The 17,197-nt window shown below is 38.0% G+C and overlaps 1 protein-coding gene across 1 annotated transcript in view; it reads left to right on the top strand.

The window, feature by feature from the left end:
- UGT8 (UDP glycosyltransferase 8) overlaps positions 1-17,197 on the top strand; it is a 50,791-nt gene that overhangs the window by 19,508 nt on the left and 14,086 nt on the right. The window contains exon 2 of the mRNA XM_063310169.1: positions 7,809-8,632. Coding sequence (XP_063166239.1) covers positions 7,811-8,632 — 822 coding nt within the window. The 5' untranslated portion in view covers positions 7,809-7,810. The remainder of the gene's footprint in view (positions 1-7,808; positions 8,633-17,197) is intronic.

Below are 17,197 nucleotides of genomic sequence, written 5' to 3'. Positions count from 1 at the left end.
TCACTATTGTGTGTCGCAGGGGTAAAGAGAACAGCATCTTTAATTTTGCAGGCCATATCTCGGACAGGCTAGGTTTCTTAGGGGATATTTTGATAGTACAATCTTTATTTGGCTATAATACAGAGTCATGAGACTCTAAGGTGACTAATTGTGCTAATTAGTAAATGAATTTCAGGAGAGTTAGGTAAATACTGTGCTGCGATTTCTGCTGTTTTATTATCTCTTAATAGCATAACAATTTAGCAATTTAAAACCTCCTGGTAACATGAGAAGTACAAATTGAAGCTGCAGGGATTACTGAGCTGGTGGCTGTAATGCTGTTGACTAGTTAGAAAAGCATATCTATAGTCATGGATACTCTTCTTGATGAAGATTTTGGGTGCTCAGAAAGAGAGCAGTGAACTGAACAAAGAAATGGGAAGATATGAGGTAATATCAGTCCATTTATATTGTTTCCTTTATTTCCATAATAAATAATTGCTATCTTTATATTTTCCAATTTAATACATCTATTGAGAATACAAATAGTGATTATCTGATGTGTGTACCTGTGTGTGCGTGTAAATATATTCTTCAAGGAAGCTTATGTCCAGGAAAGTGAGCAAATTCTTAACTTTGCAGTCCAATCCTAAATAGCCAAGGTCTAGCCGAGCTACTTGACATTCAGCTGATTAAATTTGTACCAAATGTAAATCCTGCACAGTCCAGAAACAGGGTGGGAATAGTTGTTTTGGAGCTCTTATATTGTATTCAGTGTGTTGTAAATAATTTAGGATTAAATTCAACCTGCCCTATCTTTCTCCTGTATTGTTACCATTTTTCTTATCTACTTGAGATTTGAAAGTGGCATAATCCAGCTCTTCCCTTGCATCACCTCTGCTTCATCTCTGTTTAGGCTGCTTTGCTAGAGATCTCTATTTGCAGATAGATCTTGGACACAGAAGTAGAAATTATTGATACCTATCCTCTCTAGTCAGAACTTTTTTTAAAAAAAAATTACAATTATGTCTATAGTTTTTTCTTCCTGAATGCTACATTTGGGAGTATGCTAATGCTATTAAGGATACTGCAAGTTCAAAATATTCCAAGAATAAAGTTAGTAAATAATGTGGTAGACTTAAAGGTGCTGCTTCTATGGGAAAGGAAATTCAGCTAATAGATGCTTTAAAAAACAAAAGGCTTGTAAAACTCTGTTTTATGCAATTTGATTAACAGTGCCTTGGGGTTTTTTTTAGTCCTTTCATTCAAAACAGTAATGATTCTAATTTTATATAAAAATGGAATTGTTCAAATCAATATAAAATTGAATGTTAAAAGCAAATAGGTAGAGTGTAGGAATTGTCCCACCAATTTATCTTGAAAAACTTTTCTCCTTTGCTGAACTATAGTACTAGAAATGACATTGTTTGGAAGAAAAAGGGGAGTTAGTTGCAGGTGACTGCAGGGTTGTGTGTATTTTCTTCATTTCAAATAGTATCATAGCTGTAGGTTTGTCAATAAGATATGCCTATATAGTCACTCTAATCAGTTAATTTTACCATGTGCTTATATTGTTAAGGGTGCTATCAACTGATAATTCTCTCAGTTGAAGCAATATTAATACATTTTTTCTTTAGGAGTATCTGCAAACTGTGCTAGTTAGGAACTAAAATATTTCTTCAGAAAATTATTTTTGAAAGCAGCAAATGGCCTTGGCTAACAGTGAAGTTGTTATATCTCATGAGAACAGTCAGCGGTGCTTTGACTGAGATCTGCAATCTTGTAGTATCTTACTCCTTTAACACTAGTGCAGACCTGGTTGGTTTTAAGCAGCAATTTTTGCACAATTGCTGGACTATGCATTATTTCAGCTCAGAAATATGCTTATGATTTGCCAAGGATTTGACTATGCTTTATTGGATAATTCCATTGAAAAACCATAGGCAAATACCTGACACCCCACCAAATACCAAGTTCATCATCAGGGAAGCCCATAGAGGAAGGGAACTCTTTTTACTTTTTAAAAATTGAAGTCTTTATAAAATGCTAAAAATGTTTTTAGCATTTTATAAGACTTCAATTTTAAAAAGGCAAAAATTGCAATTTTTGGTATTGGTACCTACTTACCTTTCCGGGCAGGTAGTGTTATACAGTATACAAAAGAGAAAGAAGTATTAAAATAAATGAAAAGTATTAGATAAAAAAATGGAAATATTGCTAAAGCCACTCAGAGTCACTTGCTGAGATGGGCAGCTATAGAAATCAAATCAAATCAAATCAATAAATAAAGCAAGGTACTTTATACCAACAGCATTCACTGTATATTTTCATACCTTTCTGACTTTGCCAACCATTGTTGCTTGCTTCTGCCACATCCATACAGCTTGATATGTTGGCTTTTTTTTTTTAGCCTTCTCATCTCATTGAGGATCACTCAAGTCAACCAAAGCTTCATCAGTATTTCTCTTCCTCTCAATCCATACACTTTTCATATATTTGCTTGGGAATTTAATCCCCATTAATCCTCTCAGTGACTAAACTGCTTCTTTTTCACTAGTCACTTTTGTATTCAGTCCACTTTCATTCAGCCCTTACTCATTCTTGATACTTATCTCTTCTTGTTTTACCATGTCTTTCTTAAGTCTTGCATCCAGCTTACCTTTATATTTCTCCTGACATAGCTGGTTGTCATTTCCATATAACAAAGTAGGCACTTTACATCCATTTTAACTTTTTCTGATATTCTCTGAGCCTGTTTGTTTTCTTGCAGATGTTACCATATCAGGCTAGGTAACATCATCATTGCATGGGAAAGTGAAGTTTGCTGCTTATTTTATACATAGTAGCTTGCTTTGCCAATCTTGATTGGGATGTGGTTAGTTCCTTGATTAAGGTATTGGTGGGGCAAAGACAATAAGTTCCATGGGTCTGGGAAATTCAATTTTTTTATGTTCTGTTAGCAAAAGAATGGATTCTACATTCATGGATGTGAAGAATGCTGTAACATCAAATGAAATTTGATCCATAGATCTAGAACTAACAAAAGAATCCATTGCAGCAGCACACCAAATCTAACAGACAAATTTACAGACAATGTACAGTATAGACAATCAGAGGAATACCCATTCTTTATTAAAACAGACATGCCACCTACTGAATGTTCCATACTTCGCCTATTCACTTTATATTTCATTTTCAGTCTGAATTCTTTCAGTGCAATTTTTCCCTGACATACCTAAGTTTTCTTCATCTATATTGTTGTAATCAGGGCTAAAGAAAGATTAAGATGTTGGCTTGATATAAGGATTCACATGTTCCATTAGCTGGTGATTTACCTGTTTTAAATCTGTGTTTAGCTATTTCATATGGTAACATGATAGTTTCTTAACCTAATGGAATAAATTTAAGTTGCAAATTCAATTATTGGTTGATGCCATGCATTTTTGTAATCAAATGGAAGAATACAATTGGTTACACTACAGGTAGTCCTCAATTTATAACAGTAATTGGGAGTGGAATTTTAGTTGCTAAGCGATACAGTCGTAAAGCGTGATGTCACATCGGTTAGCGATGGCACTCCCCGTTTCTTCTGTTAACCAGATTCCACCAGTTGTTAGCCAAGGACCCACCCCAATCCAAGCCATTCCAGGCTTGGTCCCTCTAAGCCCCAAGCTTTGCTAAGGTAAGGGACTACCTCCTCTTCAATTCCCCCCACCCATCTCCCCTACATCTCTGCCCTTTTGGCTGCCCTGCATCCTGCTCTGGGGCTGCTTGCCATGCTGCCCCACGCTGCAAGAAGCCCCTGAGCCATAGCATGAAGCCACAGCTGACCCTGGAAGCTTCAGCTGCTTCAGCCCACCAAAGCAGTGCGGTGCAAGGCTGTAGTGTCCCGGGAAGCCCCAGCAGCATAGCACAAAACCGCAGCACCCCGGGAAGCCCAGTCCCAGCCGCAGTTGCCCTCGCCACCTGCACTTCCCTGCCCCAGCTGACCTGCACTCTGCCACCCCAGCTGACCTTCGCCATCTGTCATGACCTCGTTGCAAGGCACAAAGAGCCTCACAACGTAGATCATGATCATCAAGGAAAAGAGGAAGAAGATAATCAGAACAGGGATTAAAACAAGCACCCAAAGCACCCACTCCCATGGACCCATATGCAGCTGAAAAGAAGGACATCGGATGAACAGAGATAAGCCACACCTGGTGCCCTGGAGGACACACCAGAATCGAGAAGACAAGAGAAGACACCGGGAAAACGCCCAGGCAGCAATCAAGGGTCCCATCAAGAAGGATTGGGACAATGGAGGGTGGAGGAGCCCGGGGTCATACAAGAGGGTATAAAATGGGCACCTCCACACCACACACCCCGTTCCCGTTTTTCGTTCTGTCAGCCATCATTCCAATAAACCAGAAATCCTTAATACCCATTAAGTGAGTCTGTGTCTTATTGCGAAGCGAGACTGACCCTGACACCATCTTCCTGCTCCCTCTGCTTCTTACCCTGGCCCTTCGTGAGGCAGCTGCTGGTCATGTGAAGTCATCTTCCCCAGGTCTTGTGAAGAAACTGCCATGTGCAACCTTGGGAAGAAAGCCTCATTTGAAGAAAGAAAGCCCTAGCTAGAAGGGATCCTTTTTGAGGCAGGCATGTGAAAGAAGGCCCCAGCTGTGCTGGCATGAAAGAAGGACCCAGCTAGAAGTGTCCTTCTTTCACACTGGTGCAGCTGGGGCCTTCTTTCATGTGCCTACCTCAAAAAAAGGATCCCTTCTAGCCAGTCCTTCTTTCATACTGGCACAGCTGGGGCTTTATTTCACATGCCTGCCTCAAAAAGGACCACTCCTAGCTGGGGCCTTCTTTCATACTGGCACCGCTGGGGTCTTCTTTCATGCACCTGCCTTTTTCAAGGCAGGCACATGAAAGAAGTCCTTAGCTGTGCCAGTGCAAAAGAAGTACCCTTCTGGCTGAGTCTTGCTTTCACACCAGCACATCACCAGCCTTCTTTCATGCGCCTGTCTTCTAAAACCTCATGAGAAAGCCGCATGCAATTTAGACAAGGCCAACAGTGATTTGGACAAGGGGTGGGCGCTGCCTTGGGAAGAAGGCCTGGTGTGGCCAGCAGATGGTTTGTGAAAGGGCCAGGCTGGGTGCACCTCGTCAGCAGTGGCAGGAATAAGATGGTAAAGGTCAACTGAGGGCAGCAAGGCTGGCAGGAGTGGCAGAGCCAGCGAGCACAGGGTGGCAAGGCATAGATGGAGAGAAGATAGGTGGGTGGGGGGAGTTGAAGTGCCTTTGTGTTTGGGCTGCCAAGTGCCCAAATTTTGATCATGTGACCACAGGGGCGCTGCAACAGCCATAACTTCAGGGACCAGTTGTAAGTCCCTTTGTTCAGTGCAGTGGTAACTTCGAATAGTTGTAACTCAGAATATAAACATAATATACAGGGTAATTCTCATGGTATGTGGGAATGTCCTTGAGAGACAAGGTAAAGAGATGCAACCAAGGGAATGGTCAGATAAAAGGAAGCTAAACCCGTAGCAGGAATGTGGGTGGGGCAAGAGCCTCAGAAGCCTCCCCCCCCCCCCGCTCCATGGTTTTCTTTGGCTGTAACAGACACAGATGGAGAGATGTACTTTCAGACTTGCAAGATTAATGTCAGCCTTACAAGGTAGACCAGACAGGAAACACGACCAGATGAGCTAATTCTACTTTATTGTAAGGTTACACTAACAGAATCTTGATTTTGAAAGACCAAAATACAGGTAGTCCTTGGTTAATGACAGTAACTGGGATTGGAATTTTCATCACTAAATGATACGGTTGTAAAGCATGATTTCACGTGACTGCATTGGTTAGTGACAGCAATCCTGGTAGTCCTGGTTGCTGTCATTAAGTGAGAATCATGGATCGTTAAGCGAGAACCTCCTCGCAACTTCCTGCCAGCTTCCAACAAGAAAAGTCAATGGGAAAGCTGGCAGGAAGTTGCGAGTTCTGGGGGGTCACAAGCAGCCCAGCGGGCAGGTAAGTGACTACTGTGGCCTGGCTCCAGTGCAGCCAGGTAGGGTGGCTGCTGCTGTGGGCAGGAGGACATGCAAGCTGCCCTATGCTCCACTGCCCCTGCCATCCCAAACTGACCTTTGCTGTCTTCTTCCTCCTGCTGCTGACGAGACATGCCTGGCCTGGCCCTCCATGAAGCCCCAGCCTGGCCCAGCACCATGGCGTGAAAGTTTTGGGAAGAAGGCGTTGTGCGGCCAGAAGCTGCCTCGTCAAGGGCCATGCCATGTACCTCTTCAGCATCAGGAGCAAGAAGATGGCGAAGGTCATCTGCGGTCAGCGGAGCACAAGGCGGCAGGGGCTGTGGAGTTCAGGGCAGTGAGGGCAGCTGTGGTGGCATGGGCTTTGTGGTGTGCTGGGGAACACTGGGGTGGTTAGGGCTTTGTGCCCTGGTGCTGGGGGTGGTGGAACGCAGGCCAGCAGGGGCTGCAGAGTGCGGGGGGTGAAAAGGGAAGACATGGGGGGGATAGGTGGGTAGGGACTGTTGAAGCGCATCCTTTGGTCATCAATGCATGCTGGCTGCCAAGTGCCCGAATTTTGATCACGTGACTGCAGGGGTGCTCCAAGCTGTAACTTAGAGGACCAGATATAAATACCATTCGTTCGGTGCTGTCGTAACTTTGAACGGTCGCTGAACGAACAGTCGTTAAACGAGGACCCTGTAGAGTAAGTAATATCTGATAATTCTATCTGCCAGAAGTCAGCTGGGTTTTGGTTTTCTTTGGACATGCACTCACTTAGTTTAATTCTGTTTGTCTAGAACTCTGTCTCATTTCTTCTTCAGGGTACATTATTTGTTAGAGCTACAACATGCAAATCTTCCAAAAGAGGTGCTTTGTGAAAAGGGGAGGTGCATATGAATCCCCTCTCTGGATAATTAAAACAGTGGCATCTTTTTACAGGTTCATGTGATAGTTTCATAAGTTTGTTCTGGCTCGCTCTCTCTGTAGTTTGGAAAAAGATGTCACTACTTTAATTACTGAAAGAGAAGTGCTTTATATGCTATCCCCCACATTGGATTATAGAGTACCACTTTGGAAGGTTTCATAGAGCCCTATATTTATAGAATGAAGTAAGATCGACTGAGAAGGTGACTAGGAAAAAATGGTCTGGCTGCCCTATCTGCCTTTAATGATAATTAAATATTAAGATATCAGCTGGAGAAGGTTGCTACAACATGGAGATAAATAGCATTCCTCATTAATATCTGCACATCTGGATGTTAGAGGTAAAGATACTGTGGGCTACAGAACAACTGGCAAGTTTCCTGGAAGAAACTAGTTTGAAATGAGATTTGAAAAAGTTAGGCATCATAGCTACTATATATTTCTGGCATGTGTCTGTAACTTTAAATGCTGTCTAGTTTCTCTTTTTTCTATAAAAAATATAGTTTAGTCTCTTCCTAGTGTGCTTTTTTGCACAATTTTGTTCTAGAAAAACTGGATTTTTTGCTGTAAGAACTACATGTAAAGCTGCACTCTAAAGCTTTTTTTTTTGTCTAGGATTGTCAGTAACATCAGTTTCAATGACAATTTGTTAGAGTTTAAAACAGCTTTCCCAAACCTGATGCCCTCCAGACATGTTGGAACACATCTCTAATAAATCATAGAGGCAAGGCCAATCATCTTGGAATTATGAGAATTGTATATTCACACAACTGGATAGGACTAGGTTGGAGAAGACTGACTTAAAAAATGTCTGATTGTTATTAAGTAATGGCTTTAAAAAAATCTAAATGGCCTTTCAGCTGTGTTGAATAACAGTTTTGTTTATCATTTCAGCTATGAAGTCTTACGTTCCATTTTTCATTCTCCTGTGGAGTGCTGTTGGAATTTCAAAGGCTGCCAAAATCGTTATTGTGCCGCCAGTTTTGTTTGAAAGCCATCTATATATTTTCAAGACCCTGGCTTCAGCCTTGTATGAACAAGGCCACCAGACTGTTTTCCTTCTGTCTGAGGGCAGAGAAATCCCTCCATCCAGTCATTACAGACTGCAGCGATACCCAGGGCTCTTTAATACAACCACCTCAGATGAATTTCTTCATTCCAAAATGAGGAGTATCTTTTCTGGGAGACTAACAGCCTTGGAGCTGTTTGATATTGTGGATCACTATTGCAAGAATTGTGACATGATTGTGGGCAACAAGAAGCTCCTGCATGCCCTGAAACAGGAAAAATTTGACCTGCTACTAGTAGATCCTAACGAGATGTGTGGATTTGTTATTGCTCATCTTTTAGGAATTAAATATGCTGTTTTTTCCACTGGCCTTTGGTATCCAGCAGAAGTAAGTGCACCTGCACCTTTAGCATATGTCCCTGAATTTAATTCACTTCTCACAGACCATATGAACTTCCTAGAAAGATTTAAGAACACTATTGTTTATCTGGTTTCAAGATTTGGAGTTTACTTTTTGGTTCTGCCAAAATATGAAAGGATAATGCAGAAGTATAATGTACAGCCAGCAAGGTCCATGTATGAATTGGTTCATGAATCCAGCCTGTGGATGTTATGTACTGATGTAGCACTAGAATTTCCAAGACCTACACTACCAAATGTTGTTTACGTGGGAGGAATCCTGACCAAACCAGCCAGTCCTCTACCAGAAGTAAGGTTTGCTGAATTTTATTTTTATGTAAGATTGTACAACTTGGGTATTATAGGCGAATAGTTTTTAAACTTCTGTATGCTTATGATCATGGTATTAGCATGTTCCTTTATTTTGTTTCTTATAATTTCTTATATGTCCCTTCTTTCCCCTGTGGTCCACTTGTAAAGCTCCAGAGAATTGGGGGTGCTTTTTTGATTAGGAGGAAGATGACATTCAAGACATTTTCAGGAAATCTAATGTATAGAACTCTACATTATACATTGTTCAAGTAGCTGTTTACCACATTTAGACATGAAATCAAGAAAAACTGAATTTCAAGTACAGCAGTCAACACTGAATACTTCAGGCTGTTCTATATTTTTAATTACTTTTATTTCAGTAAGTTTAAAAAGCAGAACTTCAAGTCAAGTAGTAAAAAATAACTGATTAGTTTTCACTAAATGTATAAAGGGGAAGTTCAAATTTGCAGGTTGTTCAAATATATGTTATATCTGTTTATTTGTCAGAGGTTAAGATATAGTTCTCTTGAACAAAAGTGTACAATAAGTTGTAAATTGAATGACATAGGTCACAAGGACTTGTTTGCTTCAGACTTGAGTATTTTTTGTATGATTCAGTAAAGGATCTTACATTTTTTAAAATGATGTGTGAATGACATAAAACATTGAAAGAATTTCAGTTGCCTTATTATATACTTTTTAAATAATTGTTTTCCTATAGTTTTAAAACAACATTTCAGTCAAAGGGTACAAACAAGCTTTTTTTTTAATTACCTTTTGGACGTAAATAGTTACACAATATAAAAGATAGTTTTTATAAACTCCAGAAAATTCAGGGAGCTAATTATATCAGTTCAGTCTTGCTGAAATCCTATTTAGCAGTTATCCATCATACCATTCTTGCCACTTCTTACTGTACCTGATTCCTGCATTTAACTCACATGCAAACATTTTTCCTCTTTCATCCGTTGTGGATAGCAGCTGCTGATGTGTTTGCCCATCATCCCTCAGGTGTTAAGTGTTGAATGGGGAAAGAGAAAAAAATAAAACTTCTACACCCTCCCCGCCAGTGTTAATGAATGTTCTGATATTTCTTTCTTAATTCCAGAAGTTGTCAGAGGTCCAAATTATAATAAGTGAGTATCAGTCTTGAGCTAGGGAAAAATATCACAAATTTAAAAATGGAACTCTGTTTTGAAATCTGTTAATATGGAACATATGAATATACAGGAAAGCAGTGTGGAAAATTAAACATAAATAATAATAGGGATGTGATGTACTTTCTAGCTTCAATACAGTATAGCTTGACATCCCCATTTGAAATTCCCAGCTGTATCTTTGGCACCAAATTTCAGTTGTTGCCATATAAACCAGTATTTCTAGGGTAATAATTTGTTTGACAACTTTAAAGTAATGAAAACTAAAACCTCCTAAGTTAAGGGCTTCGTTCTTGTGGTCTGCAGAATTTGTAGTTCTTTTCTTGGATTTGTCAGATAATTTTTGTCAACAACTAGAAAATCCATTCAAACACTGTTCTTAATTTGAATAAAATTGGTATAAAATATTTTGGTATAAAATATTGTGGCTGAGTAACAGATTTCTTTATGTGCATGTTTGCTGAAATACTCAGCTGACAAAGTTTGTGAAATTGCTTAGATTTGTTCCATAAGCCTGTATAGTGAAACTTCATTTTAGCACACTTATTTAAGGGAGAGGATTTCCCTTACTGTATTCCCAAAAGTCAAATCAAAGAGTATGTTATTGCAGTGATGCAAATGACACAACTGACATCATCTGTGTTATTTGTGTAATGATACAATTGATTTGTGTTATTTGTGTAATGACATCATTACATTGTCCCAGGAACTCTGGGTTCTTTAAAACCTTGCATGCTTTTCCAATTAACACATAAGGCGGGAATCTCTTTTATAGCTTTATCTTGCAGAAGAAAGGGCACCTATGGAACTAAAGTGTGCTGAGCTTGCAAGTCAACACAATTTTTATACTTGTTTAGAACAAAGAGGTACATGATTATTGGCAAACAGTAATTATTCACACCCTTGGGTGGACAAAACACTCCCAAAAGGTAGGCACTTTTGGTGTTGCTGGGGAGAAATATGAGCTAGTTGTTATCTATCTATTCCCACTGTGTACACAATTGACCACTTCCTCTTCCAATTTGGGGGGAGGTTGCTGCTTTTCTCTGCTTGTGCCTGACTGATAATGGATACTCCCAAGAAGAGCTGCAGTCTTCTCTATTAGCCTTTGAAACACTCAAAGCAAATGGGTTAGAGCAGCTGGTTTTTGCTGCCTTCTTCAAATTAACCCTAAAACTCCCATTCCATCATCATCATGGCTTGTTATGGTGTTGTATTGTCCCGAGTCTTAAGAACGAGGGCAGAATAGTCTTCCAGTGAGTGTCATGGTGAGCTGCTTCCTGTGGGAAACTATGGTTGTTTGGCTTCTTTGGGGAAAAAAAAAAGGGATAGGACTTTGAAGTTTGGACACTTGAGAGAACTAGAAGAAAATAAAGATTACAATTAAAGGAGGAGAATACTTAAATTTAACTTGTTAACAAAAAATCAAGCAAAATACTTTAACAGTAGATATTTTGAAGGGTATTTTTGAACAATGGACTCAGATATTAATCTTAAGAATGTCTGATACCATAGATAGATGATGAATTGATGTCACAGAAGAAGAAAAAGCTATACCAAATAAAACTGAAATTGATTTGAATGTGGATTTAAATATGACAGGCTATAAGAATGATATGGAAAAAGATGATAAATTGGACATACAAATGAGACCAGATGATGTCTTAATACTTAAAGGGGACATACAAGTATTAAATGAGAAGAGTGGTTTGGATAATCTTTCCTTACTAGATGTACAAAAGAGATCTGTTAAGGTATTGAAGGATTCTCTGAGAAGGGACAAAAAAAGAAAAGAAAAATCAAGTTCTAAGACATTATTTGAAGGGATTAAAAACCAAGATTGTTAAAAGTCCAGGGAAGGAATACAGAGCTGATTTATTTGATCAAGGTTAAAATAAATATGTAATTATCTCTGGTAACCCTTAATGGACTTTTGCTGATATGAAATGAATGACGAGGCTTTTGGATTTTGTTTATAGTTAAGAGATGAGATATGAGATGAAGAAAATATTTGTTGTGTTTTAACACATGGTGATAAATTACTAAAATTGTTTATACTTGTGATGAAGGGGGAAGTTACTTCTTTATATATTTTCTTTTTTCTCTTTTTTTCTTTTCTACACTTTTTCTTTTTATTCTTTTTTTTTTGTGGTTTGTACTGTATTACTGAATTTTGAACAGATGAAACAAGAAGAAGCAACACTTAGTCAAAATATCCTTCTTTGGCTAACTTTTTCTGTGAATGAATTTTATGAGATGGTTCTTCCACATCATGGTCTGCCTGCCTTATGTTTTGATTTGGAAAATGTCTAACATTAATTTCAAAACTGGTGCAAGTGCATCTGCCATGAATTTCATCTCTTTTTTATCATTAGAAGTTACGGTATTAATATGGATGAATATATAAGTATTATATAAATCACTAAAAAAACAGTCCTGATTGAATCACATAGAGATTTTTTTTTTACTGTGATTACTATAAATGTGTTTTTTATATGTATTGCTAATTTATAATCCATGGGTATCATTTTTAGCCAGGAAAGTTGGGTCACAATTGAGGCTTGTAAACATGCAGAATTATTCATATGTGCATTTCTGCCTGTCTTAGAAACACTTTCCCTCTCCAAGGGAACATGGTTATGACAGACATTTTCTTTAGCGCTAATGACAATTCCAAAATACTGACAGTTCAGTATTGTGAAAAGGAGTGGGAACTTGAGAATTTTAGATCAATCACATGCTGGGGGGTGGAAGAATGAACAGAATACTGGCAAATACAGTGAATTCCGTTAGTTGATCAAGCCTGGAATAAAAAATGGAGAATAAAGTATTGCATGGACTCCATATATTTGTTTACCTGTGGTGTGTATTCCTCCTCTCCTTGTTGAGCATGATGTGCTACTAGAAAAAAATGTTTATTAAGGAAATGTTTTCTTTCCTTCCTTGTTTTCCTTGCATAAAACCCATGTTTTCAGAAAGTGCCATTGCTAAGATGTTCTTCAGAGTGAAACTGGAAGTGATAGAAATCACTACTTTGTTGTAGAAGAAAAAATGGGCTAAGAAAGAAAAAGTATTTCATGAACCTGCCTGTTTGTGTTTTTACAGGAAATTATCAATGAAATTGTGTATTTCCACAGCTATCCCTCTGTCTGAATCTTACTCATACTGCAAAGGGCTTAAGTAAAGTTCTGTGATGAACACAAAAACTGTGGTTTGTTAGTAAGACAACCAAAAATTTCTGGACACATGGATTGCTACCATTTGTCAAATGTTCATTGTCTTTTGTCAGGGAAAAACAAATATAGGAGAATTATATAAACATTTATACTACTCTTAGATTAGTAATAAGAATTTTACCAGGCTTCTTTAAACAATGCAGTTTTTATAGATGTCTTGATAGCTGTCCAGGTCTGTTTTCCTGAACCTACAGTATGTACTTAAGTTTGAAGAGTGCTTGAAAGGTAGTCCTTCAGTAAAACTGTATTTGAGTAAGTTAGCAAAAATGGGGAAAACTGTTTGGCACTTTTAAAAATTGAATACAGTACTGATTAGTCTTTTTTACATTATTTTATTTTACCACCTTCACCTGTAAAAATTGTGTAGAGGAAACCACTTGAGTTTGTTGGCATTGTTGAGGCTAAAAACATCTGGATGATTTCATGTTTTAAAGTTGATATCATGGAAAAATGACAGTATATTTTTCATATATACCCCCTGTGTACAAGGGATTTTATTTATTTTATTTATTCAATTTATATTGCTGCACCATCTCACCAAGGCATGAGAAGCATCTACTTTTTCAAGCTCAGTCAAGCTCAGCTTTTTCTAACTTGATTCTTTCAATTTGTTTTGGAACTACAGTTTCCAGAATTCTCTGCAAGATGGGTGATAGTTGAACTGCCAGTTCTAGATATGGAAGAAATGTTCTCTGAAATATGGAATATCCCTCCCACAGGCATCAATATACCCAGAAAATTGGTAGTCAGAGAGGTTTCTAGCTTAGCTTATTTTTAACATTCTAGTTTTCTGTAAGAATTTCTATTGTAAGGAAACATCCAATTATATACTTTCCCATCTGAGTTCTGATGTAATGAATGATAGCTGCCAATCTTTTTCTGAACCAAATATGAAGTTTTTGATGCTGATTATTAAAATCCTGAATAGATTGGATTTAAAACATCTCAAGGGACACTTCTTCTCATATATAGTTCCCAAAGCCTTTGTCCGCTATGTGTCCCTGAAAATGAAGTGAGGTAGTTATTTACACAGGTTTTCCAAACCATGGGACCCAATTAGATAATATTGAGTCTGCAGATAGCCATCCAGCAGCCCTGTTTTAGGTGGCCAAGTCCCACCTGGGCAAGGAGGAGCCAGGAGAGCTCTTATAGTACCACTCTGAGGAATATTCACAGCATATTATAGACAAAGTCACTCAACTTTTCTCAGATTTGGACCCCTTCTGAGCCTAATTTTCCTCTGTGACACCCCTCACAGCTGTTAGTTGGTAGATATCTATTGTAAAGTGTAGTAACTGTAGTAAACAGTAGTAACACCTAGCAATTAAGTGTGGGTGACCCCCTCAAAAATTTACTATGGTCCCCTAGAAATTTGGCATGCCCCATGTTGAGAATTCCTGATATACCCATATGTGGCAGTTGCTGCTGCTTCTGTAGGCATAGTGGTTATGTGTGGGGGCATGGAGGGAGGGATGGAGAGGGCTTTACATTTGTCATGAAGAAATACTGCTTTTTCAGAAAATAGGACAGATATTTACAATTTTTTTAAAAATGTTAAGACTGTTTTAAAATGGTACTATAATGTCTTTAAGTCAAACCATACTTCTGCTGCTTTTATGGACACTGTAGTTTTTTTTAGCAGCAATATGGAACTGGTTTGCTATTACCTTCTTCTAGGGTATTGTTTTGACCTTCTTGTCTAACCTACAGCCTTGGTATTCCCTGGAGATCTCTCATCCAAATAGTATCAGACCCGCTTAGCTTCTAAGCCATGACAAGATCGGCCAGGAACTGCTACCAGCTGTAATTTGTCAACTATAGCAGGTGGAATAAAACAACTACATAGAACTCTTTTTCTGCCTTGCAGTGTGATATGACTTCCTTTGCACTATTAGAGAAATCTGAATCTCATTTTTTGATATCTGAATTCCATTTGTTATTGTCATGAATGCTCCAAGGATGTTGGGTTTTTTTTGTTTTTTTTTAAATCGTAGCTACAGGGATGGGTGATGCCCCTGCATCTTCAGCAGATAATGATGGTGATTAAATTTGGATGCTGCCTGACTGCAACTCTGGGGAGTTGATAATATAATAATGTAAAAACATTAAAATACAGAAATTAACCAAAACAAGTACAAAAATACACAATAATCTGTTGATCAGACTGCTGAAACGTATAAAAGAGATCCTGACCAAGTTCATAGAGCTTAGAGACTGCTACAAGTTTAAGGGCTTATAACATCCTATCTCAAAGGAGATGCTAGACTTAGGAGACCCCAAATTATTAACAATCTTCGTATAGAGAATTTGTGGTTTACTCACAAAGCATACTTTATTTGGGGGCCTGAGGAGGATTATAAGCTATGGTAGGAAAAAATTATGTATTTATGTATTATGTAATTTATGTATTTATAGGAACAACAAACCAGAAATCATTTCATATAAAAATATGGTACATCAACAAATGGATACTCTTAGGGCTTTCATTAATAAATCTAGAAAGCCTTATAAAATTAAACATATTTTAAATTGTAGCCATTTGTATATTTTTTGAAGGAAATGGTAAGAATCAATATTCATGGTACTTAGTACTCTCAGTTTATTTTCTAAATTACATATTAATTGCCAGTATCATTTTTCTATAAATGATGATTTGTCACAAAAGTATTAGGAAATAGTCAGTGATGCTTCTGCATATCTGATTCCAAGAACTGAACAGAGAGTGCTTTAGACATTGAAGCTCAGTTATGTTTGCATTTGTGTGCGTTGTTTATCTGAAACAAAGCTCAGTATTAGGCACCACTGGATACTGCCAGCTGGGACCTCACACTATATAGTCACAGCTGTGCATTTAGCATTTATGCCTGCAAAGAATAGCTAATTACAAAAAACCCTAACAGGACAAAGAACACTCAGTAACTTAAGGACAATACCATATCTGTCTTGTAATCATGTACTTGTATAAGTACTAAAATGGTTAAAGCTCTGAAAAGTAATTCTAAGTGTCTAATGGTAGAGACAACTTCAGTTAAACACATTCACCCACTTGATCCTTTTGCTTCTAGAATATAATTTGATATAGGTTTTGATTTCATTTCACATACTTATTTTTAGGAATGCACAAACTGCCCTTCAGAACAAAGTTTTCCTAAAGCAGACTATCTTCCTTTCAGTGATGTTTTGCACTGGTATTTTATTTTTTGCAAAAACTTTAGTGATGCTTATAGTCCTTTTAACATAGATTTTGCTTTGAAAAAGTCTGTGAACTATGTATAGCGCTTAGTTTTTTATAGGTTTTTTTTTAACCCGTTCAATCATGTCTGATTCTTGGAGATTGCCTGGACAACTCCCTGCAGTTTTCTTGGCAGGTTTTTCAGAAGTGGTTTGCCATTGCTCCTTCCTAGGGCTGAGAGAGAGAGAGTGGCTGGCCCAAGATTACCCAGCTGGCTTTGTGCCTAAAGCGGGACTAGAACTCACCTTCTCCCAGTTTCTAGCCTGATGCCTTCACCACTACGCCAAACCGGCTCTCATAGTTCTTATACCTGTATTTTATTTGTAGAATGATCTAAGGTGTTGAAAGGTATGCTATCTGAGATTCACTTATCAGCTGAATTGACTTAAATTGCTGAATAAAGCACTTATTTAGATAGCTTGTTTCATATTTTACATTAATTAATGGGTATTCAATCACCAAAAACATTAAGTCTCTTTAAAGCCAGGCTCCGCTCCTTTTTGTCTTAATTGATAAGCCCTAGTATAGTCTTCCATCCAAGTTAACCAGACTTGAACCTCCTTAGGTTACCTGCAAATTACTGTTAAAGGAGTGACTTTTTTGTGCAACACCCATCTGTTTTTTCCTTCTCTAATGCTCTAATACAATTTCAGAGCCAAATTAATTTTCTGAAGACAATAGCTTTGACTGGTATTAATGACAACTATGCCAGTAGTTAGCCATGGTACATAGAGGATAGTAAGGAGAACAATGTAAAATTTTAACTTCCTCGAAAGTGTATTACTTGTTTTTAAGGATATTCCATTTAAGTATCTTGGTGAATATGTTAGTGACGTGATGAGTTAAGATTTTAAGTGATTTATTTTTGTAAATATGCCATGCATGTAAATGTAAGCAAGGAGAAGTTCAAATTCTGTACCCTCATTGTTGCATATCCC

The sequence above is a fragment of the Candoia aspera genome, chromosome 8 (assembly GCF_035149785.1).
Source record: "Candoia aspera isolate rCanAsp1 chromosome 8, rCanAsp1.hap2, whole genome shotgun sequence".
Taxonomy (NCBI): Eukaryota; Metazoa; Chordata; class Lepidosauria; order Squamata; family Boidae; genus Candoia; species Candoia aspera.
Note: the sequence above shows the minus strand (reverse complement) of the source record. Positions and strands in the feature narration are given on the sequence as shown.